The 27278-nt window shown below is 37.6% G+C and overlaps 1 protein-coding gene across 2 annotated transcripts in view; it reads left to right on the plus strand.

Annotated features, from left to right (window-relative positions):
- Positions 1–3056: 3056 nt before the first annotated feature.
- CYP27C1 (cytochrome P450 family 27 subfamily C member 1) overlaps positions 3057–27278 on the plus strand; it is a 43126-nt gene continuing 18904 nt past the window's right edge. The window contains exons 1-5 of one of the 2 annotated variants that reach the window (XM_020967198.2): positions 3057–3226; positions 3959–4208; positions 16448–16638; positions 19107–19306; positions 25567–25776. In XM_020967198.2, the coding sequence (XP_020822857.1) occupies positions 4053–4208; positions 16448–16638; positions 19107–19306; positions 25567–25776 (757 nt within the window). In that variant the 5' untranslated portion in view covers positions 3057–3226; positions 3959–4052. Of the gene's footprint in view, positions 3227–3708; positions 4209–16447; positions 16639–19106; positions 19307–25566; positions 25777–27278 lie in introns of those variants that run through there. The other variant, XM_020967197.2, reaches the window with a different exon arrangement.

Consider the following 27278-nt stretch of genomic DNA (forward strand, 5'->3'; position numbering starts at 1 on the left):
TCAGTGTCTGAAATAAGTAAGGTCTGAAATGGTGTTTTTTCTACACTGGCCACATATGTGAAGGTGTACATACATGGAGGGTACACTCATAAGGCCAAGACACATGTGTCCTAAGAAACACACACTTCTAGGGCTTCAGGGCTGTGTTGATGTTGTCTTTGCTCACCGCTAGGCATCGTGTCTCTGGCTATTGTTTCCAGCCTGTTACTTTCTCTTGAATTTTATCTCTTAAGGATTATCTATTGGCTCTCTGTTTCCATCTACTAAGGCACAGTGAATGAAAAAATTCTCCTTAACAAGTGCAGGATGTCTTCTTTTAGTTCATAATTGAAGTTATGAGTCACCAACCTAACCTATAAAAGCTAGCCACCGTGACCCATGGCTAAAATTAAGCCTGTTTTTTGATTGCCAATATCTGGTGTTAATTTGCAGTCCATTGTCCCATACAATTATATGATGTAATGTTAGAAATTTCTTTATTACTCTCATTTAACCACGAGGAGCCTCCCCACAACTTCATTCCAGGAACTTTTCCTAAAAAATACCCCACAGGAGCTATGTGTTGGCTGGGGCTCTCAAGATTCTCTTTGACATGTAATTAATGAATTTTTACAAGAGCAAACCCTAAGCAGAGATGATAATAAGGTTATTGGTTTCCATATTTTTATTATTATATGTCCTTATCTGACAGGAACAAAGCCCTTGACTTTTGAACTATATTATGGCTAGCACAAAACCTTGCCAGTTCCTTACACTCACAAAATGCTCCATTTAATATTATGATAATGAATTTGTCTCTCAGCAGGAGACAAATTTTAAAACCAACATTTTATTCATCTGAGATAGGACACAATATTAATGTGGTTCATCCTTTCACCTATTGATATTCTACCCTCCTCACTTTCTCCAAGTTTACTAATATTGTTTTCCTGTTTTGTTCATTTTCTCCTGGGTCCATCAAAGAAGAAAAAACGAAAGGAACAAAAAGTATATTCATAGATGGCTATCATTTTACTCCTTAGGAAATTTTTCTTCATTTATTTCTTTATTTCATATTTTAGATTTCATCATGTCCTTATTTCTTTTGTTCAAAGTACCTTTACTGCGATCCTATTATAAACCCTCTTCATAGAGTGGAGGTGACCTGGGTTCTTGAGGGTTTTGCCAGATCCTAACAAGTTGGAAGCTTTGAATACTGCCTTGCCTATATTTGGAGAGACTAATGAGAAAGTTAATCACCAGTTGACTATTTTTTTTTTACCTTAAATAACTTGTGAAGATTTTTTGCCAAGTCATTTTTGGAAAGGTTTTAAGCTATTTTAGTGGAGGGAGTATTCACATTAGTGATATCATAGATGTTTTGAAATATTAAAGTATATAGTATTCTGAACTATACACATCAAAAAGTAAATTCATCTTCTAAACTCCTAAAGCTGTTCCTCTCTCAATTTCATACTTTTGGTTGATGGCACCACCACTCTCCTAGTCATTTAACTGGAAAATTTGGAGTCATTTTTGGCTCTTCCCTCTCCCTCGTGCCCCCCCCCCCCCGAAATGGATCGGTTGCCAAGGCACATTTAGTCTACTTCCATAATATTATTCATGTTTCCTCTTTTCTCCTTCTATTAATGCTGCCATCATCCTAGTTCAGACTCTGATGGTTTTCCTCCTGGACTATTGGAATAGCCCCCTAACTTCCTTCAGTCTCTTCCTCCTTCTCATCTGTCCTGACTCAGCCATCAAATTAATTCTTATAAGGCACAGTGCCTGGCACATTGTAGGTTGATTGATAAAGCACAGTTCTGACAGTTTCAATTTCTCACTTGAAAACCTTTGGTTGCTCCTTATTGCTTGCACAGTGCAGTTGAAACAATACTGGACCTAGAGTCAGGAGCCTGCCTCTGCCATTAACTACATTTATGACCTAGTCCTAGTATGAATCATTAATCTCTCTGGGTCTCAGGTATCTCATTTGTAATATTAAAGGAGTGGGATTAGAAAATCAGAAGTTCTGTTCTAGTTCTAGGTTTTTGATTGTACAAACATATAGCTATCTGATTCCAGGCCTGATGATATTCTAGCCATTCCACCACCTAGCTCTTCCTAGAGATGAGGAGGGAGGGCATTTCAGGAATGAGGGCCACTAGAGAAAATGTTTCCAGCCAAGAGTCTTGGCTTGTTTGTGGATCAGCAAGGAGGCCAGTATCCTTGTTTCAAAAAAGAAAGAGAGAAAGGAAGAAGGAAAGAAAGAAAGAAGGAACAAAGGAAAGGAGAGGGAGAGGAAAGGAAAGAAAAGAATGTATTTTTGGCACAAATAATTTAATTGCCACTTGTATAATTATGCCCTTTTAAGCACTTTCACATATATCTTTTCTGATTCTTAGTACATCTTGTTTTTTACAGGCTGCTAGGTGATTCAATGGATAGAATGCCAGCCCTGGAGTCAAAAAGACTCATCTTCCTGAGTTCAAATCTGGCCTTGGACACTTTCTAGTTGTGTGACCCTTGGCAAGTCACATAACCCTGTTTGCCCCAATTTCTTCATCTGTAAAATGAAATGGAGAAGGAAATGGCAAACTGCTCCAGTATCTTTGCCAAGAAAACCCCAAGTGGGGTCATGAGCAGTCAGAGTGACCAAACAACAAAAACCTTTTATTTTCTGTAAGCTTCAAATAATATAAAGATTTTAAATGTGTATGTTACCATATTTAATAATATCCACCACAAAATTAAATTTTTCTTAGGAACAATAGTTTGTGCTTATAATTTTTTAAATTACCCCAGATACATGAATATAATTTGCATTGTCACTCAATTATTTTTTCAGTCTTCAAAAGAACAGATATTTTCTAGGTATCTAGGCTCTCCTTCTCTGAAAATCACAGATACTTGCATATTTGCTGCCAAAATTACTCTCTTTGTGGGAGGTATTTTTTTTTCCACCTAGGCACTGGCGTCTGGATCCAGATTGGTCAAAACACACCCTCAGTCAGAACTCTGCATTGTGCAACAATATCTCACCACTTTCAAGATGCAGAGAGTTAAAGCCAGCTGCTGTTCAGGGAATCCAGCTATCCTCTACACTCATCTCACTGCCTTAAATGAGTTGTAGATGTATAGTTTAGACACAATCAAAGGCTTATCAGAGCACCTAGTCAAAAGACAAAAGAATTCATCAGCAAAGTGCTTTTGCAAAGGGTGTGAGAGTCAGTGCTGGAGAAAGTGGGTGGGTGTTCCTAGAAGAAATGAAAGTTAATTGTTCTTAATGACATCTACAAACCATAAACCCAAAAAGCATAATTCTAATTATTACAAGAACTTGTAAAATCATGTTGCTGTTATAGAAAGAACTGTCATCTATACACAGAGCTGTAAAACTTCTGTTTTATTGCCCTGTTTTTGTTTCTCCCAAGGCATCCTGAATTATAGCTGCATCTATGTACCAAGAACCTAACCTTTTGTTTTGGAAAAAGGTCAAACACCAAAATGAACTAGATTATACCATAATCAATGCTAATTTTAATGAAGTTTTGCTTTTTCTAAATTGTGTGGGCATATATGCCAAGGTAGGGGGTGCAGAGCATGGAAAACAAAATTTTGTGGTTAGGGAAATTGCATAATTGGTAAATTGATCTGTTCTGAATAAAAATAATAATAGATACATTCTATTCTGGTCTCATCACAGACCACCCCCCCTTTTCCAGCCTTAGGGGAGGGAGCCTTTAATAATGGTCTGTGTAAACTGATGCCCAAGCAGTAAGAGTTTGAAGAAGAGCTGCTTGTACAAGTTAAAACCGAGGAAAGAGCAACCAAAAAGAGAACAGCCACTGAAACAAAACTTTAAATAAGTAGAATTTCTTAAAATGGCTCTCTTTACCAAGATCTTGAAAGCCCACTACAAGCCAGCGTTAATGCCTGAAAGGAACGGGATTTTTGATCGCCTCGTTTTTGTCAGCAGGTTTCACCAGCTGCCCAAACTTTCTGGCAGCCAGAACTTGGAGGTACGGAATAATGCTGCAGGAACAGGAGCTGAGGACAAAGAAGAGGAGGAGATGGTGGCGGCAGGGGTAGGGGAGGTACGGACGGTCATCCCGCAGCAACATCATCCAAAGGTGAAGACCCTGGAGGAAATGCCAGGACCCAACACCCTGGCTAACCTGGTGGAATTCTTCTGGAAGGATGGCTTTAGCCGTATCCACGAGATCCAGGTAGGTGTCTATTTCCATCAAAGAGCGCCTAGAGACCCCTAAACCCTTCCCTCTACCCAAGCCCTCAACGCTTCCGCTTGCTTTGTGTTGCAAATAGGAATTAATTGATTCTTCTGGACACCAGCCCGAGTTGGGCGTCTTTGCTAGTGCTCTGGGACTCAGTCTGCCGAGTCCATTTACGCTTGAAATCTCTTTCACTCGGGAATTAGAAGGGGGATGTCGGGGGGAACCTCATTTTGAGCACGGAATGTCTCAGCATCCAGACAAACTGCACGATCCCTCCTGGCCGATTATGTAAGGCGGGAAAGGACAAAGTGATGCGGTTTGGGGTTTTTTGTTTTGGGCTGGGGGAAGCGGTGGGATTCCGCGGTGGGCGCTTTTTGCCAGATTTTTTTTTTGAGTCCGTGCAAACCACACCCGGGGGACTGAGGACTTGGACCCACTTATTGACTTTTACCAAACGAGGTTTTAAAAACTGCCAAGAGGGAAAGGGGGGGTGGTTTGGGTTTGGTAAAGTGGGATTTGGGGCTGAGGTAAGAGGTGTGGGGTGGAGTGTGTGTGTGTTGTGTGTGTGTGTGTGTGAGAGAGAGAGAGAGAGAGAGAGAGAGCGCGCGACAGAGAGATGTTAGGAGCCTAAGTTTCACTGTCGCGAAAGTGGGTGGTTCTTTGCGCAGGTCAACGGCGACGACGATTGTTCCTGTCACGACAGAGACTGTTGAGAAATCCTAGGGGGTGAGGGAGGGGAAGAGGGCTGAAAAACAGGGTTCTCCTTGTAAAGAGACCGGAGTTACTCGGTGATACAACCTCGTGGGGACCCGAGGCGAGTATGGGAGACGGGCTGGTGTGGGTGAGTGAAAAAAGGGAGGCAGATTATCATTATTATCAGGGAGAATATATAACAATAACAACGATGGAGGAGCTCTTCTCAGATCTAACTGGTTTCGCTTGCTTTCCTTTCCTTTTCTTTCTTTCTTTCTTTTCTTTTAATTTGGCGCGTCCACAGAAAGCGAGAGAAATTGAGAGAAGAATTTTAGAGGCTGCGCGATGCGGCACAAACTCTCGCTCCTCCTGGAAGGCAGTTTTAAAACGCCAAACGTCCCTCCCCCCACACCCCTCACCCCCGGGCACACCAGGGCGCGCGCTTCGGTCTCGAGCCCCTCCTTCCAGTGCCTCCACGGTCAGGGGCGGAGCTCGAGGGCTTTGATCCCGGCACCACGCGCTCCTAGACTGAGGTCCCTAAGCTTTCGTCTGCTAGGCGCATGCGCAAGAGTAGGCGCTTTCGCTCCGGTAGGGTTTGGAGGGTTAGGGACTACGAAGGCGGGGGAGGGAAGATTGGTTCGTGCATGGTGAAGCTACATGGTTGTGTCAAAAGAGTGGTGAGAAAGAAGGCAAAGCGCTCCAGCCCCGATTCCAAGAACGTTTCTTTTCTTGCCCATCTCTCCAGTGTTTGGAAGTTCCCGATACCCCAATATCCCTTTAATGCAACTCACCCTGCTTAGTCAAGAATAAGCAAGCCCAAGCCAGTGGTTGCCTAGGAGACACGGGGTGGGGGGGCACCGCGTGGAGCTCGGGGGAGACAGGGGAAGGAAGGTGCTGGGAGGAGTGCGGGCGGGGCGAGAGTGCCTTTCTGATTGGTTGAACGGAATGTGGTGGGCGGGGAAAGGTCCTGCCAGTCTTCTGGGAGCGGCCCTTACGCAACTGTCCTAGTCCTGGCGGAGGCTGGGAGGGCTTCTGTTCTAGCAGATCTTTCCCCTGCGTGTGCCTGGAGGTCCAGTCTGTCAGGCTCAGGCGCTGGGTTCAGGGCGTGACTTACCTCCTGGTATTAAGAATATTGGCCCCAATTGATAAATGGTCAAAGGATATGAATAGGCAGTTTTCAGAGGAAGAAATTAAAGCTATCTATAGTCATATGAAAAAATGCTCTAATCACTATTGATTAGAGAAATGCAAATCAGAATGACTCTGAGGTACCACATCCCACCTGTCAGATTGGCTAACATGACAAAACAGGAAAATGACAAATGTTGGAGAAGATGTGGGACTATTGGAACACTAATGCATTGCTGGTGGTTGTGTACTGATCCAACCATTCTGGAGAGCAATTTGGAACTCTGTCCAAAGGGTTATATAATTAGGCATACTCTTTGACCCAGCAGTACCACTTCTAGGTCTGTATCCCAAAGAGATCATTTTAAAAAATGGGAAAATATACAAAAATATTTATAGCAGCTCTGTTTGTGGTGGCCAAGAATTGGAAATTGAGGGGATGCCCATCAATTGGGGAATGGCTGAACAAGTTGTAGTATATGAATGTAATGGAATACTATTGTATTATAAGAAATGATGAGCGGTGGACTTCAGAAAAACCTAGAAAGACTTATATGAACTGATGCTGAGTGAAATGAGCAGAACCAGGAGAACATTGTACACAGTAACAGCCACATTGTTCAATGACTGACTTTGTTAGACTTAGCTCCTCTCAGCAATGCAAGACAGCTCCAAAAGACTCATGATGGAAAATGCTATCCATGTCCAGAAAAAGAACCATGGAGTCTGAATTCATATGGAAGCATACTATTCGGTCTCCTTTTCTTTTGTTCTTTTGCTTTATTTCTTCTATACATCATGACTAATATGAAAAAAAAAAAGAATATTGGGATGACAAATGGAACCTTCTTTTGTGGAGTCAACCCTTTATGTACTTTTCTCATTGTATCCTAACCAGCTCAAATTCGGGCATCCCTTGGAAAAATCAAGGGGAACATGACTTGATTTACCATACTGAAAAAGGTTTTAAAGAGATTTTCAGAAAACTATATTTTATATATGAGAAAAATCTATAGTTCCTTCCAGAAAAACTCATTCTTGTATTATTCTTTAATCATTTCTTAGTGTTTTGATGTCGCTACTATGCCTTTGTTATAAAATTTTAACTTTTCTAGTTTTTTTTAAACTTATACTAGGGGTCCATCAGTGCTGTTCTAATAATGTAAAGTAGTTTCAGGCCCTCCACAATCACTCAATGAACAAATATTTATTGAGCATCTATTCTGTACAAGGTACTATGTTTGGTGGTATTGGATCTACAAAGGACATTTCAAGAAAGCTCAAAAAACTTAAAATGTAGTTGATCAGATAAGATATACGTGTGAAAAGTTAACAGTGCAAGGCAGTATATAAAAGCATAGAAAGGACATTAGAGATCAGCTAGTTCTTTTTTGTTTGGTTGGTTTTTTTAGGCAATTGGGGTTAAGTATCTTGCCCAGGGTCACACAGCTATAAGTGTCAAATGATTGACCTGAGGCTGGATTTGAACTCAGGTCCTCCTAACTTCTGGGCTGGTGCTCTACCCTTTGCGCCACCTAGCTGTCCCTGATCAGCTAGTTCTTGATAAGTGGTACAGTCAACAAATCCTAGGTGCCCAATAGAGAAAGAAATCATAGGATGGAATAGTCAAGAAGTGGAATTTGAGCTAGGCGCTGAAAGACGAAGATGAAGTTAAGAACTCTGATCGATGACGTGGAGCCACGAGCGATCATCATTTCACAGGACTGATGATAAACTGCCCCACTTCTGACAAGGAAGTGATGGATTCAAGATGCAGAATGAGACACACATTTTTGGATGTGGAGAATGTGGGAATTTGTTTTGTTTAACTATGTGTATTTTTACGAGAGTTTTTTCTATTTTTCTTTTAAATGGGGTGGGAGAAAGGGAGAATAAATTCTTGTTAACTGAAAAATAAACTTAAATGTAAATGAGATGAATAGGCTTTAGATAGGCAGGATGGGAACTGAGGGGACATTTAAGAGCAAATGTATAGCAGTGAGGTGTGTTGGAGCTGAGAAGCAATAAGTAGATCTATTAACTAGAGAGGAAGGTTATTGTAGGAGAGTAGTAGACAATAAGCCTGTAAAGGTTCTTAGGCAGATTATGGAGGGCTTTTTATTTGATAAATGATATATATTTTTTAATCCTTAAATTAATTTTACAGCCAAAAACATGTAACAGTAGCTACGGCTTTTGTGGGATTTTGTTTTCCCAAAGATTTTTTGAAAATGAAGTAAATTAGCTCTACATTTAAATACCCTGATACTAACTTAACAGGATGTTAATGAATGCCTAGAGGTATTTATGAGTCCTTTTCCAGGATATATTTAATTTAATCCTATTAGATTCTTAAGTTCCTAAAAAGTGTTGAATGATATCCTTATTAAAAATTGTCAAATGAGTTTCTTCTAATGTAGGAAAATGATGAAATACTGAAAATATTGCTGGGGGAAGCAGAAAAGAAATAATAAAATCATATTCAATTTAAATCATAGTTAATACTATATACTTCTATTCACATGTACTCTTAAGTGGATTAATGCTTCATGAAATTCATTAAAACAGGGTTAAAAAATAAACATAATAGAAAATGATATGACAATCATGCAGCTGTTTAACGGCTACTTTTTGCATCAGAGAGGCTCTATCATGGAACTAAAGGGGAAAAATTCAACTTTTTACACCATAACATTTTTCTCAGCAATATAATTTTAATGTTGAGTGACTAAAAATATAAAAACAATATTAGGATTCACTCAGAGCATACTAACAGGTTTCACCACAAGTTGATGTTATCTAACCTCAGCTAGGCTCACTGCTTCATGGCAGTCCTTTTATTCATGTTTGTTTAATTGTTACCCTCCTCACAAAAGCAATTCCATACCTCTCTCCTATCTACTATTCTGCCTTGTGATTGTTAAAGTGTTCCTGAGCCCTATGTATATGAATGACACATGGGAGATAAAATCACTGGCCCAATGCAGCTGGGGTTGAATAAAGAGGGTTATAAAATGGAAAATCAAAATCCAAACAGATTATCAACCTCTATCCCTGTCTTGGGACCTGCAACTAATCCTTCTTATACAACCAAGTTAACACCTTCCTGTTCCATATAAATTTTTAAAGAGATAAATTAAGACAGTGTTGCATTGGATCCTAATGAATAACTTAAATCCCCTAATTAAAATTCAAAAAATTATTTCAAGATGCTCACAAATAGCAGAACTGATTCGTTTTGCGTGTTCTCATAAAGGAGTCCCTACTCCTATTATAATCTTTGTTTTCACTCTGCTGCCCTCCTTCAGACTTTTAAGTTCTTCAAAGGCCCTATTGTCCATTTATGCTCGCTTGTCGTCATCTATCCTCATCATGCTCCTCCTCCAGCTTTCACTGTACCAAATTTTTTTAAAATGACTTGAACACCTAGTTCAGTCTTCTTGCCATCTCATCAACCACACAAGTCCTTACCTTCTTTTAACTCCGAGGAAATCCCATTTCAGCCTTACACAGGAATGCTCACACCACAGACCTCATAATCTCATGGAATACATTACTTCCAAGACCCTGAACATTAAAATGTCCGCTTACAAAAGATATATCTCATCCTACCAATACTCTCAAACTCTTACTTAAAGTAAACCTGCTTTTTTCCTTCATTGTGGCCTCTGATCCCCTGATCCTTTATTTTTCCAGACCATTGACCTTACTCTGGTTTTATATGTCTCCATACATTGCCTTTACTCCATGATTTTCCACTTTTGTGAGTTACTAACCACCACCATAGAGTATTTTGGACCTCTCAGACCTTCTACTCTTGCTGACCTGCTAAATCCTCAACTTTGGGCAACCCCTGATTTCCAATTCCTTAGCTTTTTCTCCTAGGCCAGGGGTGGGGAACTTGTGGCCTCAAGGCCACATGTGGCCCTCTAGGTCAAGTACAGCCCTTTGACTGAATCCAAACTTCATAGAACAAATCCCCTTAATAAAAAGATTTGTTGGACTCAGTCAAAAGGCTGAACCCAAGGACCTAGAAGGCCACATGTGGCCGAAGGTTCCTCATCCCTGTCTAGCTACTTATTATAGTTGGACAAAGATACAAAATGTAGGTGATAATACCCACTAGAAATGTACAAGCATTATAAACTCAACTGGGTCTTCACTACTACTCAGCATTCCTTCTACTCTTCTTAAAGACTCCCTGAATACTTCCTCTTAGTGACTATCCCAAACCTATCTCACTGTCAGCCTAAATATTTACAAAAAATGACAGTTTCATATTTCACTGAGATTAAAGCCTTTTTGGGGGGATTCTATCAATTCCCCTTTCTCTGATTCTCAAAAATTCATCCATTCTGACCTATTCTCTTTTCTTATTTCAGAGGAAGAGTTAATCCTACCCCATGTCATATGTGATTCCTTGACCTGTGTCAGTCCCGGCCTACCTCCTCTAGGACCTGACTCTAGCTGTTAATCTCTTCTCTTTCATGCATCTTTAATCTCTTCCTTTCCTCTGACTTCTTTTGATCTGCCTAAAAATCTGATCTCCTCAATCCTAAAGAAAAACTTCTCTTGACCCTTCTTTCCCCTTAAACATCTGTCTCAACTTTCTCCTCTCATAGCCAGACCTCTTAAAAAGGGTTTCCATATGTTCTACCTTTACTTTCTCACCACCATTTTTTCTCTAGCCCTTGCTATTTGAGTTCAGTTCTCACTATTCTTCACTCTTCTATGCTGTAGTTATCAATAATCTATTTACCAAATCCAGTGCCTTCTCCTATTCATCTACATTCTCCTTGACTTTTCTGCAGAATTTAATAATTAACCATTCATTCCCTTTGGATACTCTCTATTTTCTTGGATTCCAAGATGCCATGCTGTCCCACCTGTACCCCTCTCAAATCAACCAGGGTGCTTTCTGGCAAAGTTCATGTGGCACAGTTCACAAACAATAAAAAAAACTAACATTCTTCTACAAGGATTCATGTTTACAATAAACTAGTGGGTCTGGAGAGTACACTCACTTCCAAATATATGCTAATAAATTTCATAAACATAACATTTTACAAAGTTCTTATAGTTACTGCTTGTCTTGGTGCATCCAAAGGCCTTTCCGAATCCAAAGACAATAAAGAAAAGGGAAAAAACTCAAACTTTCATGCTCAGAAGGAAAGTCTGGTCTCAACAGAGCTCCCAAAACACTGGCCTCTCTTTATAGGGATAAGGGAACCCAGGACTGACTGGAAATCATCCCCTCACTTTTTTTTTAGGTGAGGCAGTTGGAGTCAAGTGACTTGCCCAGGGTCACACAGCTAGTAACTGTCAAGAGTCTGAGGTCAGATTAGAACTTAGGTCCTCTTGACTTCAAGGCCAGTGCTCTATCTACTGTGTCACCTTGCTGCCCCATCCCCTCACTTTTGATATGAGAAACCATACTATCCTGGATGAAATTTCCCTGGGTCCCTGAAATGTATGGGGTACATGAAATTTCTGTAGGGATCATTTAAACACGTATAGCAATTCATTTGAAAGTTCAGATAAAAAAATTCATCTGGGATCTTGCCATTTATAAGGCACCCAGAACTTCACAGTGAACCCTTGCAATACATTGGGCAGTCTAAACAGAAGTCCAAAATCACTCCTCACTAATAAGCAGACTAACATAAAAAGAAAGAGAAATCGGACATACTTAGCAAATGCCAGAGATGAGTGGCCTCCCCAAAAAGGGATTAAGCATTTGAGATTCATAAGACATGAAGAAAACTTTATCCTCTGAACCCGAAGTCCATAAGACTCTCATACAAGATGTCTAGACTCAATTCACAATAATACAAACAATCCAAGTATTCTTAAAAGTGAAAAAGAAAAAAAAAGAATATGAGCTGCTACTGGTGTGTGTTAAGATAATTGCAAGCCACTGGTATTTTAGGGATGTAAACTCTAGACTGCTCATATTAGCTTTTGTACTTGGAACAGAAATCAAAATATAAGTATTTGACCAAGCAAAACTTATCTCAAAAGAAAATGGTCTGATCTATAAAGAACACATAATGGAAAACTGGTATCTAAAAAAAGAGGAAGAAAGATGCTAATTTCCCCATTGTATCTCTGCTGGGGCATCCAAGAAGGAGAGTATACCAGTGGAAATTTTTTCCAGTGGGATACTTCAAATGTGTACAGCACCCATTCTAACCTTGTTGAAGCTCTCACAGTGTAACAACTCCCTCAACATACTCCCTTCAATTGCACTTTCAGCTTTGCTCTTCTGAGGGATTCTAGGGGCAGCACTCTTAAGTGGCTCCTTCTAATACTGTAGTTCATGAACTCCTACAGTTATGCTTCACATCAATAGTTACCCAGTATCATTTAACTCAAAGCAAAGAAACTAAGATGATATAATAATAACTACAAAATAATAGCTACATAGTATTCCCTACATACAGCCAGGGTGTACTCACCCACAAATACACACAGCATCCTTGGGAAGACAGAAATCAAACAATGCAATGGACCCCTTGTAGAGTTCTTGTGAAGCTCCCTTTTGTTGGGAAGATCTGTCAGCTCAGTTTCCAGGGTCTGCTTCCCATCATTGCCAGCTCTCTTCTCTGCTTCCATGGTCCCTAATTCTCAAAGCTGCTTTCGCCTTCAAATGAATGTCTTTTCTGTATTTATAGCTATCTGGAGTGTGTGTTTTTAGTTATCAGTTGTGTTTTCAATTCTCTTGAACCAGGGAATTCTAGAACTGCTGGATTGAATGCCTCTTGCTTTGCTATTAAATACTATGGCCAGCTGTGAGGAAAGGAGAGGGAAGAGAAAAGAAAGAAGAGAGAAATCACTTCTCTCTTGCAAGAATCTTATCCAAAGGGAACTGTCTTAGAATTCTCCATACTAGGGAATTTGTCTAGGGCTTAGCCTTTAAAGATCACAAAAGTGTGGCTAATTTGTTTGTTCAACCATCCCATTGTTTCCTTCTTGACTTAGAGACCCTTATAAAGGGATGTTACAAAGTAACAAGGTGTTACTTTTAAAATTATATTAAAATTTAATATTGTGTGACTACTTTCTTTGACTACATCAACTGAGCCAAGAGGGGTGGGGAGGATTATATTCCCCATTCTTTTACTTGTGTATATGTTTTCTCAAGAAGCACTTAGACTCCTTGAGAGCAGGAACTGTTTCATTTATTTCTTTGTATTCTCAATGTCTAGCACATAGTAGGTATTAAAAAATGTTTGTTCATTTATTTGATTGCCTTGGTTTGGTGCCTTTTTTTGTTGATGCTGTTCCTTATTATGCCTGGTATGTTTTCCCTCCCCTTTCCTTTGAAGCTCAACTCAAATGCTACGTCCACCATGAAACCTTCCCAGCTGCTTCTACTTGGTAATTCCCTTTAAGTCCTCAGATCTCAAGCCTCACATAGCACTTTGTTTACACCTCTTTTATGCACTTAATGATTTTATATTAGTGCTCATTTTAGATGACCTCTCCCTTATTAGATAATAATGCCCAATTAGGGCAGAGACTATTCCAACTTTAAATCACACTCAATGTCTATCACAGTGCTTTGTGAAATTTTAGGGGTGATCTGTAACTGTGATTTCTTGGATGTGGGAAATCCTAATATGGAAGTTTCCCTCTGCCAATCCAGGTCAGTAATTCTGTTATTTATAGGCTGAGAGAGTACCCTACAGCACTAAGAAGTTAAAGTGATTTGCCCATTCTTACACAGCAGATATATATCAGAAGCAAGACTTAAACCAAGTTCTCCCTTACTCAAAAGCTAGCCCTCTCTCCATTAGACCATGGGGTCCATGGATCATAAATTTTAGGGGTCTGTGAACTAGAATGAGAAAAGAAATCATCTTTCCTTTCACTAATCTCTAAAATTTATCTTTTCCTTCAGTTAATGAATTTTTTAAAATCATTGTGAGACCATATACCAAAATAAAGTCAAAATGGGTTCATGACTTAGATATAAAGGCTGATACCATAAGTAAACTGGGAGAACAAGGAATAGTTTACCTATCAGATCTATGGAGAACAGAAGAATTCATGACCAAACAGGAGATAGAGAACATTATGAAATGCAAAATGGGTAATTTTGATTACATTAAATTGAAAAGTTTTTGCACAAACAAAACCAATGCAACTAAGATTAGAAGAAAGGTAGAAAATTAGGAAAGAATTTTTACGAGTCTCTCTGATAAAGGCCTCATTTCTAAACTATATAGAGAATTAAGACAAATTTATAAGAACACAAGCTATTCCCCAATTGATAAATGGTCAAAGGATATGAACAGACAGTTCTCAGATGAAGAAATTAAAGCCATCTATAGTCATATGAAAAAATGCTCTAAATCGTTATTGATTAGAGAAATGCAAATCAAAACAACTCTGAGGTACCACATCACACCTATCAGATTGGCCAACATGACAAAACAGGAAAATGATAAATGTTGGAGAAGATGTGGGAAAATTGGAACACTAATACATTGTTGGTGGAGTTGTGATGATCCAACCATTTTGGAGAACAATTTGGAACTATGCACAAACCCTTTGATCCAGCAATAGCATTCTAGGGCTATATCCCAAAGAGATCACACAAATGGGAAAAGGACCAACATGTACAAAAATATTCATAGCAGCTCTTTTTGTGGTGGCAAAGAATTGGAAATTGAGAGGATGCCCATCAATTGGGGAATGGCTGAGAAAGTTGTGGTATATGAATGTAATGGAGTACTATTGTTCTATAAGAAATGATGAACAGGCTGACTTCAGAAAAACCTGGGAAGACTTATATGGTCTGATGCTGAGTGAAGTGAGCAGAACCAAGAGGACTTTGTACGCAATAACAGCCACGTTATGCAATGACTAGGATTGTTAAACTGAACCCTTCTCAGCATTATGAGGATCTAAGACATCTCCAGAAGCCTCGGGATGGAAAATGCTGTCCACATCCAAAAAAAGAACTATGGAAGTTGAATCGCTATCACTTATTTTTACCTTCTGTTGAGTTTTGTTTCATCTTTCTGATGGTTCCTCCTATTGGTTTTAATTTTTACTTACAACTTCACTAATGTGAAAATGTGTTTAATGGGTATGTAAATGTAAAGCCTATATCAGATTGTGCACTGTCTTGGGGAGGGTTGGGGGGAGGAAGGGGGAGAAAACTTTTCAACTCAAAAGCATATGGAAGTGATTGTTGATAAATCAAAATAAATTAATTTTAAAAAAATCATTGTGAGAAGAGTCTTCACCAGACTGCCGGAGGAGTTCATGCCAAGGAAAACGTTAAGGGGCAGCTAGGTGGTGCGGTGGATAGAGCACCGGTGCTGAAGTCAGGAGGACCTGGGTTCAAATCCAGCCTCAGATCAAACACTTGACACTAGCTGTGTGACCCTGGGCAAGTCACTTAACCCCAATTGCCTAAAAGTAAAAAAAAACACAAAAAAAACCACACAAAAAACCCAAGGAAAACGTTAAGAACTCCTGCACTAGGGTTATGCTGCCTCATATTCAATGTAATGATGCTTAATTTTGTTAATTTGCTTAGTTTGTTAAATAAAATTGGTTTGTACTTTATCTTCTTTTCTTTCCTCTGACAGTTCTCAGCATTAAGTATACCATATCTGGAATAACTTTTCAATTACAGTGAAAAGTGTTTTAATTCATTATCTGCTTGCTAAATTCTGTTCAACACACAGTATTCATTTTTTTTTTAGTATAGCTCCTTTTCTACCTATTAATACCTTTAATTTTAACCTACCTTTAATTTATCCAACTTAAGCTCTAGTTACGTGTATTCCTGAGTAATCTACCTTTAAAAAGCTGTTAGTTTTAGGGAAACACCTTGACCCTTTTATTCAAATTGCTCATGAGTAAGTTCAAGAGATAGGTAGCTACTTTATTACTCTTCTAACAAGTTCACTTTCATTTTACTTGAAATACACAATAATATATTTCTCCTAGTGCTTCACCTTACCAAGTAAATCTCTTCAGAATTAAAAATCTTAAGAATTGAAAAATATCTTTATCATATGAAATCATAGGTTTACTTCAGTAATATTAATAATAACTAATTTACATGAATTTTACTGTTTACAAAGTGTTTCCTTAGAACAGTCCTGAAGTAGATAATGATAGAAGTGTCATCCTCACGATATCGATAAGGGAATCAAGATTCAAAGAGTTTATGTGAACTTTTAAGCAACAGAACCAAGACCTGAATCATGATTTTTCTGATTCCAAATCTAGTGTTATTTTCACTATACTATTCTGTAGGATAGAGACTTTGATTTGTGACATATATTTTGGCAAAATCAGGAAAATTTTTTTGTTAAAGTGTATCTTTGTAGAATGTTTTCCTTAATGTGTGTTTTTTATTCTTCTCCGATTTCTCCATGGTATTGCAGCAAAAACACACATTGGAATATGGAAAAATCTTCAAGTCTCACTTTGGTCCTCAATTTGTAGTATCTATTGCAGACAGAGACATGGTGGCTCAGGTTCTCCGAGCAGAGGGAACCACTCCGCAGAGAGCCAATATGGAGTCCTGGCAAGAATATAGGGACTTACGAGGAAGGTCTACGGGGCTTATTTCTGCGTAAGTACATACATGTGTTTAAACTGTGTCAGTAATTAATGAATGCCATGCAGAACTTTGTCTAACTGCTCAGGTTTACCTTATCCTAAAAAATCATTCCCTTGAATCTTTTCAGTCCATCCATTTACTGTTTTATGCCCAAAGCCTTCACCTTATGACAATCTATTCTCTCATCCATCCATTTCAGTCATGCTTTTCCCACCATGAATTTATTGAAACTATTCTTTCTAAGGTTATCATTGACCTCCAGTTTGCTCATTCCAATGACCCTCTTCAGCCTTTCTTCAACACTGATACTTATGACCTACTAGGTAGTCTTTCTTCACTTGGCTTCAAACAATGCCACATTCTTCTGGCTCTCTAACTCTATAATCACTCCTTTGGCTCCTTCATGGATTTCTCATTTTCTTTGCAGCCTCTTAATGTGGTTTTTCTCCAAGATGTTCATATGTAGCTTCAAATAGTACACTGCAATTTTCGATATTCCTATGTAGTCATTGATAATTATTATAATAAAAAAGGCTCTATCCTTGGTCCTTTTCTCCTCCTACAGCCTTTCCCTTGGCAATCATATTTATTCTTATAGCTTCAACCTCTGCATCTAATTATCACCTGTAGCTACAGCTCCAAGCCCTTCTATGATCTGAGCTTCAGATCCACGTCTTCATCATTAAACTCTGCTCCAAACTGAGATCACTAGCATAACTCCTAAAGTTATTTTCCCTACAGATTTCGGGTTCTGTTTGTGGTGCAACCATTTATTTATCTGGTCCTACATGTTAGCAACCTTTAACTTTTCCCTCACCCTCACCTCACCTCATATATGTATAATCAGTTACAAGGTCTTGTTGATTTCATCTCCACAAAATCTCTCAAGTCCATGCTCTCTTCTTTATTGATAGTGCCAAACTAGTGTAGGCCTCTTTACCACCCACCCATAATATTGTAGCAGCCTCCCTACAGGTCTTTCCACCTCTAATCTATTCTTCATATTTCTTTCACAGTAATCTTCCATGTTCATAGATTCCTCTGCTCAGAAATTTACAGGTGGCTTCCTGCTGCCTACAAAATTACATTCAAACTTCTTTGCCTGGTATTCTAGACCCTCTATAACCTGGCACAATTCTGCCTTTTCAATCTTAACTCATAACTTCATACACTCTTTTCTATTACCAAACAAGGCAAGAAAATGCCACTACCCTCCCCAAAACATACATTGCATTCTCTATGCATCTAAGAGTTCCCATTGTGCCTTATGCTTGGAGTGTATTCTTTCTCTCTCTTCATCTGTTGAATTCCTACCCATCCTTCAAAGTTCAATTCAGATGCTGCAAATTTATCTTTCTAATCACTTTCCCCCTCAAGCTTCATATAACATTTTGTTTTGTAAATCTGTAAAGTGATTTATTATGCATATTGTATATCATAACTGTTCTCCTGTTAGAATGTATAAGTTCCTTAAGGGTAGAGGGTAAAATATATTTGTTCTATTGTATTTTATCCTTGTTTTAAGAACTATAGCAAATAGGCATTATTCAAAATAGTCTTAAGTTATTTTTTTTTCTTATTTGTATAGTGTTTTAACTGCAATAAAGTGATGCTAAAAATACCAGCTCAGGAGGGTGAATTGTGTGCACTCTTAACTGCTGTAGATAAATAGCATTAATTCATATGGAAGATCTCTTCTGGCCAGATCTCAGTCGTCCCTGCTTTCTACAGAAAGGAGATATTTATCAAATAGCATATTGCAGTTTTAGGTAATCACATATAACCAATGAAAACCATCATAATTTTTTAAACTTACAGACAATAGAGCTGGAAGGGCCTGCTAATGATCATTTGATCCTATTGACAGGTAAATTTTTTAACCAATGCTGGCCAACCAGACCATAATTTGGTACTAAAATTCAGCAGTGTCATTAACAAAGGGCTGCAGTAATTTTTTTAAATGTTCACATCTAATCACTTAGGTTTGAGTATGTTGTTCACTGATGTTTGCAACACTTTTATGTATCATTATATTATAACTGTAGGGTTTTTGAAGGGCATAATAATACTTTTATTGACAGCATCAATACAATTCATAATAGCAACTGATCTTTTTCTTCACATTTTTAAAGCTCAGACATAAAGCTCTGAATAGCCATAGGCTCAAAAGGTAGTAAACAGCAGTAAACCAAATAGTATATAGATGATTATCTATTCTTTTTTTAGTGATCTCCAAGAACAAAGATTCCACAATCTTTGATTCTAGTATGTTCTTGCATTCAAAGTCAAAGAGTGCTACCTCATATACAACCCAAGCTCCTCCTTTAAATTTCATTTCTTTTATTGTTTGGTCTTCCTATCTGAATGATTGACAAATCTAGCAATTACTTTGCTGTCATTGAGAAATTTTTACAGTTCCTTGTAATTTCTCACCTGTACACACTTACATAATATGACTAGAAATTAATTTTTTTCTTTAGGGAAGGCGAGCAGTGGCTAAAGATGAGAAGCATATTGAGACAAAAAATTTTGAAACCCAAAGATGTGGCTATTTTTTCTGGAGAAGTCAACCAAGTTATTGCTGATTTGATTAAAAGAATTTACATCCTCAAGAGCCAGGAAGCAGATGGAGAAACTGTGACTAATGTTAATAATCTTTTCTTCAAATACTCAATGGAAGGTGAGCATTCAGCATGTAAGATCAGGAAAAGAAAGAAAGATGAGTGAACTTTCACAGAGATTCATGTGTTTGTTTTGTAGAACCAGGGATCTGTTGGTTTATTTTTTTTTTTAGGGGGAAAGGAGATCTTACCATAAGATAAATCAGATGTTACCAAATAATGTGTTATGAAAGTATATAGTTGTTTTCTCAAACTCTACTTTTTTATGGCCTGTTCTTTCACGCATGCTACAGAAAATTAGGAAGCTGGAGGAGGCTGATAGACGTAAAGGAACTGACAAAACCTTGAAGTGACAAAGTCAGACTGAGAGGGAAAGAAAAGAAAGAAAAACTATTTTTAAAACAGCTGTAAGAATTTGAAAGTTATAGAAAACAGTCTGAGGCTATTTTTTGTTGTTCATTCATTTCAGTCCTGTCCAACTCTTTGTGAACCCATTTGGGGTTTTCCTAGCAAAGATACTGGAATGGTTTTCCATTTCCTTCTCCAGTTCATTTTGCAGATGAGGAAACTGAGGCAAACAGGGTTAAGTGACTTGCCCAGGATCCCTCGGCTAGATTTGAATTCAGGTCTTCCTAAGCTTTAGGTGCTTCATCTGCTGTTCCACCTAGCCGCTCCCATGGCTATTTAGTATAAGGTTAATTTCATCTGCACACCTAAATAGCTGCTAATGATGCAGTATATAGAAAGTCTTTAGAGTTAAAAAACTCAGAAGACCAGGGTTTGAGTCACAGCTCTGCCACTTGTTAGCTGTCTGAAAACCTTAGGCAAGTCACTTCACCTTTTGGGTCTCAGTTTCCTCGTCATCAAATGAGGAAGGCAGACTAGACCATCTCTAAAAGTCCCTTTCAGCTCTAATACAGTATTTCACTGCATAATCATCGCAGATTTTATGCCAGATTTTTTGTAAAAAAAGTGGGGTGTAACCATCATGTGAAGCTTTTTAAAAATTCTGCTGGTATTACATAAAAATCATTTATTACTAAGCTGTCTTTGGCGCAAGATTAGGGTGCACAGAGTATTCACGAAAATATGTTAAAATTGAATACTGACAATGCACATGCGCTGAGAATTCTAGGCTCCGGGCTGGCAATGATTGAGAGATAAATGTATACTCATGTGCCATTGGTGAATACATTCCTGCTCTGTTTACCTTATGAGACATGTGAGGAACAGAATTATACCATGCAATATACCATATACCAAATAACAGAATATACCATGCACTATGAAAAGTTATAAACCTATTTTTGGATGAAAAAAAAAACCCAACCCCCATAGGGTGCGACAGTTATGTGGTGGCAATGATTATGTGGTGAAATATGGTAGTCTAACATCAAAGTTCAATAATTAATATGCATAATCATGCATATTATCAAGCTTATATGATCATCAAACTTAAATTAAGTTGAATATTCTCTTTAAGGAGGTAAAGAAGTATGTAAATACATTTTGGAAAGATTTCCATAACAATGGTTAGCATTTTTTTAAATAAAGGGTTGGGGTTTTTTGTTCTGTTTTGTTTTTGTGGGTTTTTTTGTGTTGGGTTTTTTTTTTTTTTGCTTCAAGAGATAGGCTTCAGTTGTGTGGAAAACTTTCTTATGTCAGAATACCTTAAATATTGGAAAAATAAGTTTTGTTACATTTTATTCAGAAATGCTGTTTGTTAAAGCTACTGATTGATGGTGTTAGGAGGAGAGTTGTGTGGATTTCTTCTAATTTGACTTTGTTGTTTTCTATTTTGTTGAACCTGAGCACAATAATATTGTCTGCCAAAGAATTCTGGCAATGATCAAACAATAGTACATTTGAGTCTTTCCACATGGCTGTTATTTTTGTTTTGGTAGATTTATAGATATTAGGAAATATAGAAAGATTCATTCTGTACTGATAAATCTATATCAGCAGCAAAGTCACCAGAATGTTCATCTAACAAGGCTGGTAGGATAAGGCTAGAAAAGTCACAGTTTCTCCATTAATATGTGTCATTAATTAATCTAACCATAGTCATATAACTGGAAAAGACCTTAGAGATCATCTTAGTCCAGAAGTCAACATCCTTTTAATGGAGAAAAGCAACTTTGGGTAATAGTCTTAAAGCATAACTCTACAAATGTATATGGAGATATATATATATATCTATCCAAATATATATATGGATATATACAAATATATATGGATATTATATGTATGTGTGTATATCAGTTGATTCCAGAGGGATATTGTATCAACTTCATCTACACTGCATATTTTGATTATTTTATTTAGTTTATACAGGTTATTTTGAGAGAAAGACCAAATAATACTAATTTATTGTCCTCAGAAAGCCTTTGTTATAATGCACAGGTTCAGCCTATAAGCTGGAGGGAACACCCTAAGGTTCTCTCCTTTGAACATCAGTGCAATTATATTTGCGCTGTCTGCCTTACATATAGTTACAACAATCCTGTGGGGTATGGTGATGCAAGGAGAATTGTATTTATGTTTAAATGGCTGGAGAGCCTGAAAAGTGTGAAAAGAAGCAATAATATAACAAGTAGCAGGCAATGACGACAGGCTGGAAGAGAGATGGGAAAAGGAAAGGGAATTGTTGAACCAGAAGAGTAACTGAGGAGGAAATGCTGATGTGGGGCATCTCATTTAGAATTGTGTGCTTTGGGTAGTGAGAACAGGGGCATGAGAGCAGAAGCATGAAAACCTCCAAGACTAGAGATTCCTTATTCCTTTAGAAAATAAGATGAATTGAAATATACATACAAAGCATACTCTTTATTTTGGTAAAGTAGCTTCAGGTTATCTACCTAAAAGGGTCTATATTGCTTGTTGGTTGCTGATACCTGATACAGTCTAATCTCTTCATTTTACATGTAAAGAAAAGTCTCAGAGAAGTCAAATGACTTGTCCAATTTCACACAGTTAGTGAGAAAGCCAGAACTTTCTCTGAACTCTCAGCTCATAGTGTTTTGTCTTTCTTAAAGGGTTCTCTCATTATCATTTATCCAAAGGATAGATCTTTTTTTAAAGAGTAATGAGTTAGGAGAAGCATAAAGACAAAATCTTACCTACCAGTTATAAGTACCTAAGAATTATAGCTAAATAAATCTGGATGAGTGACTAGCTAAGGTGGATAAGTGAATATTGCTTGAGGTTGGAGTGGACTACTCTCCAAGTTTCAGAAGTTGGGGAAATAATGAATGTAAGAGTAAACCAACCATGACCTAATGTCTCAAGAGAGTACTCTGAGGTTCAGAGAGGTTAAGAGACGTGACCATGGTCACACAGCTAGTAAATGTCAGAGGCAGGACCTAAATCCAGGACTTCCTGACTCTAAATCTAGGACTTTCCTCATTAAGTCATCCTGCCTTTCATCAAACTGCTATAATCTCCTAATAATGAAGGCTAACATTTATGCAGCACTTTAAGGTTTGTAGAGACAGTACTTTACCTATATTGTCTTATTTAATTTTCCTAACGGCCTGTGAGATAAGTGCTAGTATTGTCCGGGCTTTATAGATGAGAGTGTTGGATTAGACGACTTTTAAGGTTCTTTGTAGACCAAAATCTGTGATAGTAGTTTTTTTGGCCTACAGACAGGGAATTTCTTGGAATGTCAGCCCTGGAAAAGACTTTAAAGATCACTGAGGCTCAAAAGAAGTGATTTATCCATGTTTACACAGCAAGTAAGGTAGCAGTAGTTGCTCAAAAACAGGTTCTTTGCCTCTAGGCCCATGCTCTAGGATTCTATCTTTTCTGTGCTGTTCTCCTAACCTGGAATATTTCTCTGTCTTTGCCCCCTTCACTTCACATGAGGCACCTTCTAATCTTATGATGTCAGAGTCCCCTTGTATTGGTGCCTTTTCTAGTTCATTTCAGTTTAGTTCAACTCAGCAAACATTTATTAAGCATCTATCTATGATGTGTAAGGCACTGTGCCAGGCCCTGGGAATACAGAAATAAAGACAAAACAATTTCTGCTTTCTGAGACTTTATATTCCCAGGCCTGTCTTTCCTAGGTGGTGCCTTTATTTTCCAAGCCCATCCCATTGCCCTTCTCCTACCTAGGCAATTTCAATTACATTACTTAAGAAAGTAATTTATTAAGTTAGTTCACCCTAAAATTGTAATAATAGTTGTTATGGCCTTATGTATATATACCATCCCCTCTAGGGTTATTTCCATTTTAATAGGATTCTTTTTTTTCCTTGTTCTAGAGGAATCTTTCTCTGTAGGTAAAAATTTCAAACAGTGACAGTATGATGGGGAAAACATTTTGGGGTAGGAATTAGGGTTCCTGATGTCCCTCCATTTACACAGTATATACAGCCACCTGTTTCATTTGCTTGTAAAGCCAATCCTGCCTAGCTGTTTCTGGGATTTGGGCTGTTCACGCTAGCTCTAGGGATACTTCTTTAAGCATTCTCTAAGGTCAGCACCTATCATTATGCCCCTTGTTTTAAGGAAAGGCAACATAATGGGTGTTAAGAAAAAGGGATAAAATCTAGGAAATTGAAAGCAGGGGCACACAAGTAGATGTTTTTATATTTTTTAATTCTAGGCTAGAAGAAATTACAAAACTGAAGAAGGAAGCATACATAATAATAAGATTATAGATATGTAATTTTTGAAAAATATTTTTTCTTTAAATATGGTGAAATGCAGTATTATGTCATATGTGTATTTCATCTCAGGATCTGGTTTGAAGTGATTCATTGAAGGATATAGAAATGTATATAGATAGTCTGGCATTGACACTCGTATTCTATAAGAACTTTCTGATTTAATGAGTTTCATAGAATGTTAAAGCTAGAAGGAACCTTAGAGATCATCTACCAGGGGTTCTTAACTTGAAGTCTGTGAACTTAGTTTTTAAGAATATTTTGTTAACTAAATCAATATAATTGGTTTTCTTTGAAATCCTATGTATTTTATTTTATGTATTTAGAAACATTATTCTCAAAAGGGTCCCATAGGTTTCACCAGACTGCCAAAGGGGTACATGCCACCAAAAAAAAAAAATGGCTAAGAGTACCTGATCTAACCCAGTTTCTTTATTTTCACAGTTGAAGAAACAGATTCACAGCTACTTAAAGCCTTACTGGCTTAAGAAACCACCCTAAGACTAATGAATATAGCTGTGTAATAACCTGTGTAACTGTATTTATTGCTATTGCATATCTTTATCTCTGTTTCTATCTCTCTTTTTGTTCTTTCCTCAACAATCCAGTGAGTCTAAGTCCCCACACACCCTCCCCCAAGTTGTTAAATGTAGAGGGTCAGAGATAATTTTAAAAAATCAAATCAGCTCATCATAGCCTTTTGGGAAGGAGTGGGGCAGAAACAGAAGAACTTATATGTTCTAAAATATTTATGGCAGCTCTCTTTGTGGTGGCAAAGAACTGGAAATTGCAGGGATGCCATCAGTTGGGGAATGTCTCAACAAACTCTGGTAAACGTTCATAATGGAATATGTCTACTATAAGAAATGATGAACTCAATGATTTTATAAAAGTAATGAGAGATCTCCGTCATGAAGAGTGAAATGAGCAGAACCAAGAGAATATTGTATACAGTAACAATATTGTTTTAAGAACAGTTTTGAGGGGCACTAGGTGGCACAGTGGATAGAGCTCTTGTCTTGGAGTCAGGAGGACCTGAGTTCAAATCAAGCCTCAGACACTTGACACTAGCTATGTGATCCTGGGCAAGTCACTTAACCAGGATTGCCTCACAAAAAAAAAATAGTTTAAGAACCGCTTTGAGCAACCAAGTCATCCTGACTATTATAAATACCCAAACTAACCACAAAGGTCCTATGAAGGAAAATGCTGTTTGCATCCAGAAAAAGAAGTTGCATGCATGTGTGTGTGTGTGTGTGTGTGTGTGTGTGTGTGTGTGTGTGTGTGTGTGTGTACACGCACATACAGATTTGTGTCTGATGGTAGCCATCTTGAAGTTTGGGGTAAGGGAAAGAAAGTTACATGATAATGTATATTTGAAAGGAATAGCAAGTTGTACATAGTAGATCTGCAATTTTAGGTGCAATCTTGTTTTTCTATTCCACTTTGTTATGGAAATGCTTGTTTTATGTCTTTAGTTCAGAATAAAATAAATTTTAAAAAAAGAAAATGAAGCTGTGATTTGTCAATTTCTAGTGACAAGTCTCCTAAGCTTTTGAAATTTAGCTTTATTATTACAACGTAAGCCTTGGTAATGTCATCATTTCAGAAGAGGGCTTTTAAACTCTTGCCTTTTTCCCATCTAGGAGTGGCTACTATTCTTTATGAATGTCGTTTGGGCTGCCTGGAAAACAATGTTCCCCAGCTGACTGTGGAATACATCGAAGCATTGGAGTTGATGTTTAGTATGTTTAAGACCACCATGTATGCAGGAGCTATTCCCAAATGGCTTCGCCCATTTATCCCTAAACCCTGGAAAGAATTCTGCAGATCCTGGGATGGACTCTTCAAATTTAGTAAGAGAAGAATTGAAGGGTCACTTTTTATAAAACTAGAATTGGCCTGACTCTACTGCCTGTCATACTTCTAGTTTTCATCCAAGACAGTGAGTTATTTATTGCAGAGATTGATTTGATGTGCAATAGATTTATAGTAAATGTTATCTGTATTAACAGACCTTTAGCTCAGTTTTGAGAATTGACATGAAACATATGAATAATGTGACTGAATAAAATTCTTATAGATACCAGAACTTATACATCCAAATGAGTATTCACTTGTTCCAACAATACAGCCAGCAGATTAAATATTTTTTAATTTCTTTTTTTGAGTTGCTTTTAGAGCCCATGACATATTCTTTTAAATATCCTCAGTGGTAGCAAATATTCATGTTTTGGGGATGAAAATGATTTTTCAGAAACAGTAGAAAGTTGTTTGGAACAAAAAAACTGTTGCATGGAGTATGTGATCAATTTTGGTAATAACAATTTGAGGGACTGACAAGGTGTGACATCCCTCTTCTTAGTAGAGAAATGGGGGACAACAGCTACAGAGTGTTGCAGAAGACACAGTTAATTTGTTGGTCATTTTTTTGTGTAATTGTTTTTCTTTGTTATAAAGGCTAAAACAAAGTGTTCAGGGTACCAGGGTATATGTTGTGAAATTACTCTGAGTTTAAAAAAAGCAACAACAACAAAAGGAATCAGTTTATAAAAATGAAAAATGATATAGAAATGGATATGGAGGTAAAGGATCCCAGTATTGAATCCCACATTTTACCCCACAAAAGTTTAACCCATAATACAACTGAAATGCTATTTATTTTCTGTGAAAAATAGTAAATACCAATCCAGTGGCAGTGTTTATAATAAATACAAAAGCATTAAAATTTAATGAGAATTTTTTATAAAATCAAGTGCGGCTGTAAATTATATGAATTTTCTCGTATGAGTCATGAACTATATCAAGAAACAATTTGAAAGGAAGTTTCAAATAATGCTAAAGAAATGTCAACCATTTGAATAGTAGCCTTCCAAGGGGGACTCCTTTGAAAAAGAACACCATTTGGATATATAAATTCTGTTATATTTGTTTTAAGTTTTTTCATTCTTCTCAAAGGGATGCCTTTGAAGAAGAACACTATTTAGATGTTTAAATTCTGACATATTTGCTTTAAATATTCTCATTACTATGTAGTCAACTGACTGTCTTGACTATCGACCGACAGGCTTTTTCTCCCTAGCTTGATCTTTGGTTAAGATGCACACAGTGAAAGAAATTAAGTCAACAATGTATGACTCACCTTTTAAATTTTTTCTTCACTTGCATTTTCAATCCAAGTGATGTTACAAGTTTCCTTTAAATTATTTTAAATTGGGAGAGATGTTTCAAATATTTTGTTTCACTTTCTGTCCTATTGAATTTACTTTGAACATATTCAGTATCTTCTGTGGCCTTGTTTGCAGCTGTGATTCGAAGTGGAGGCAGAAAAGAGGGTACCAGTGCTAGAATTTTTGTA

Source organism: Phascolarctos cinereus, unplaced genomic scaffold (genome assembly GCF_003287225.1).
Source record: "Phascolarctos cinereus isolate Bilbo 61053 unplaced genomic scaffold, phaCin_HiC Scaffold_726;HRSCAF=1367, whole genome shotgun sequence".
Lineage (NCBI taxonomy): Eukaryota > Metazoa > Chordata > Mammalia > Diprotodontia > Phascolarctidae > Phascolarctos > Phascolarctos cinereus.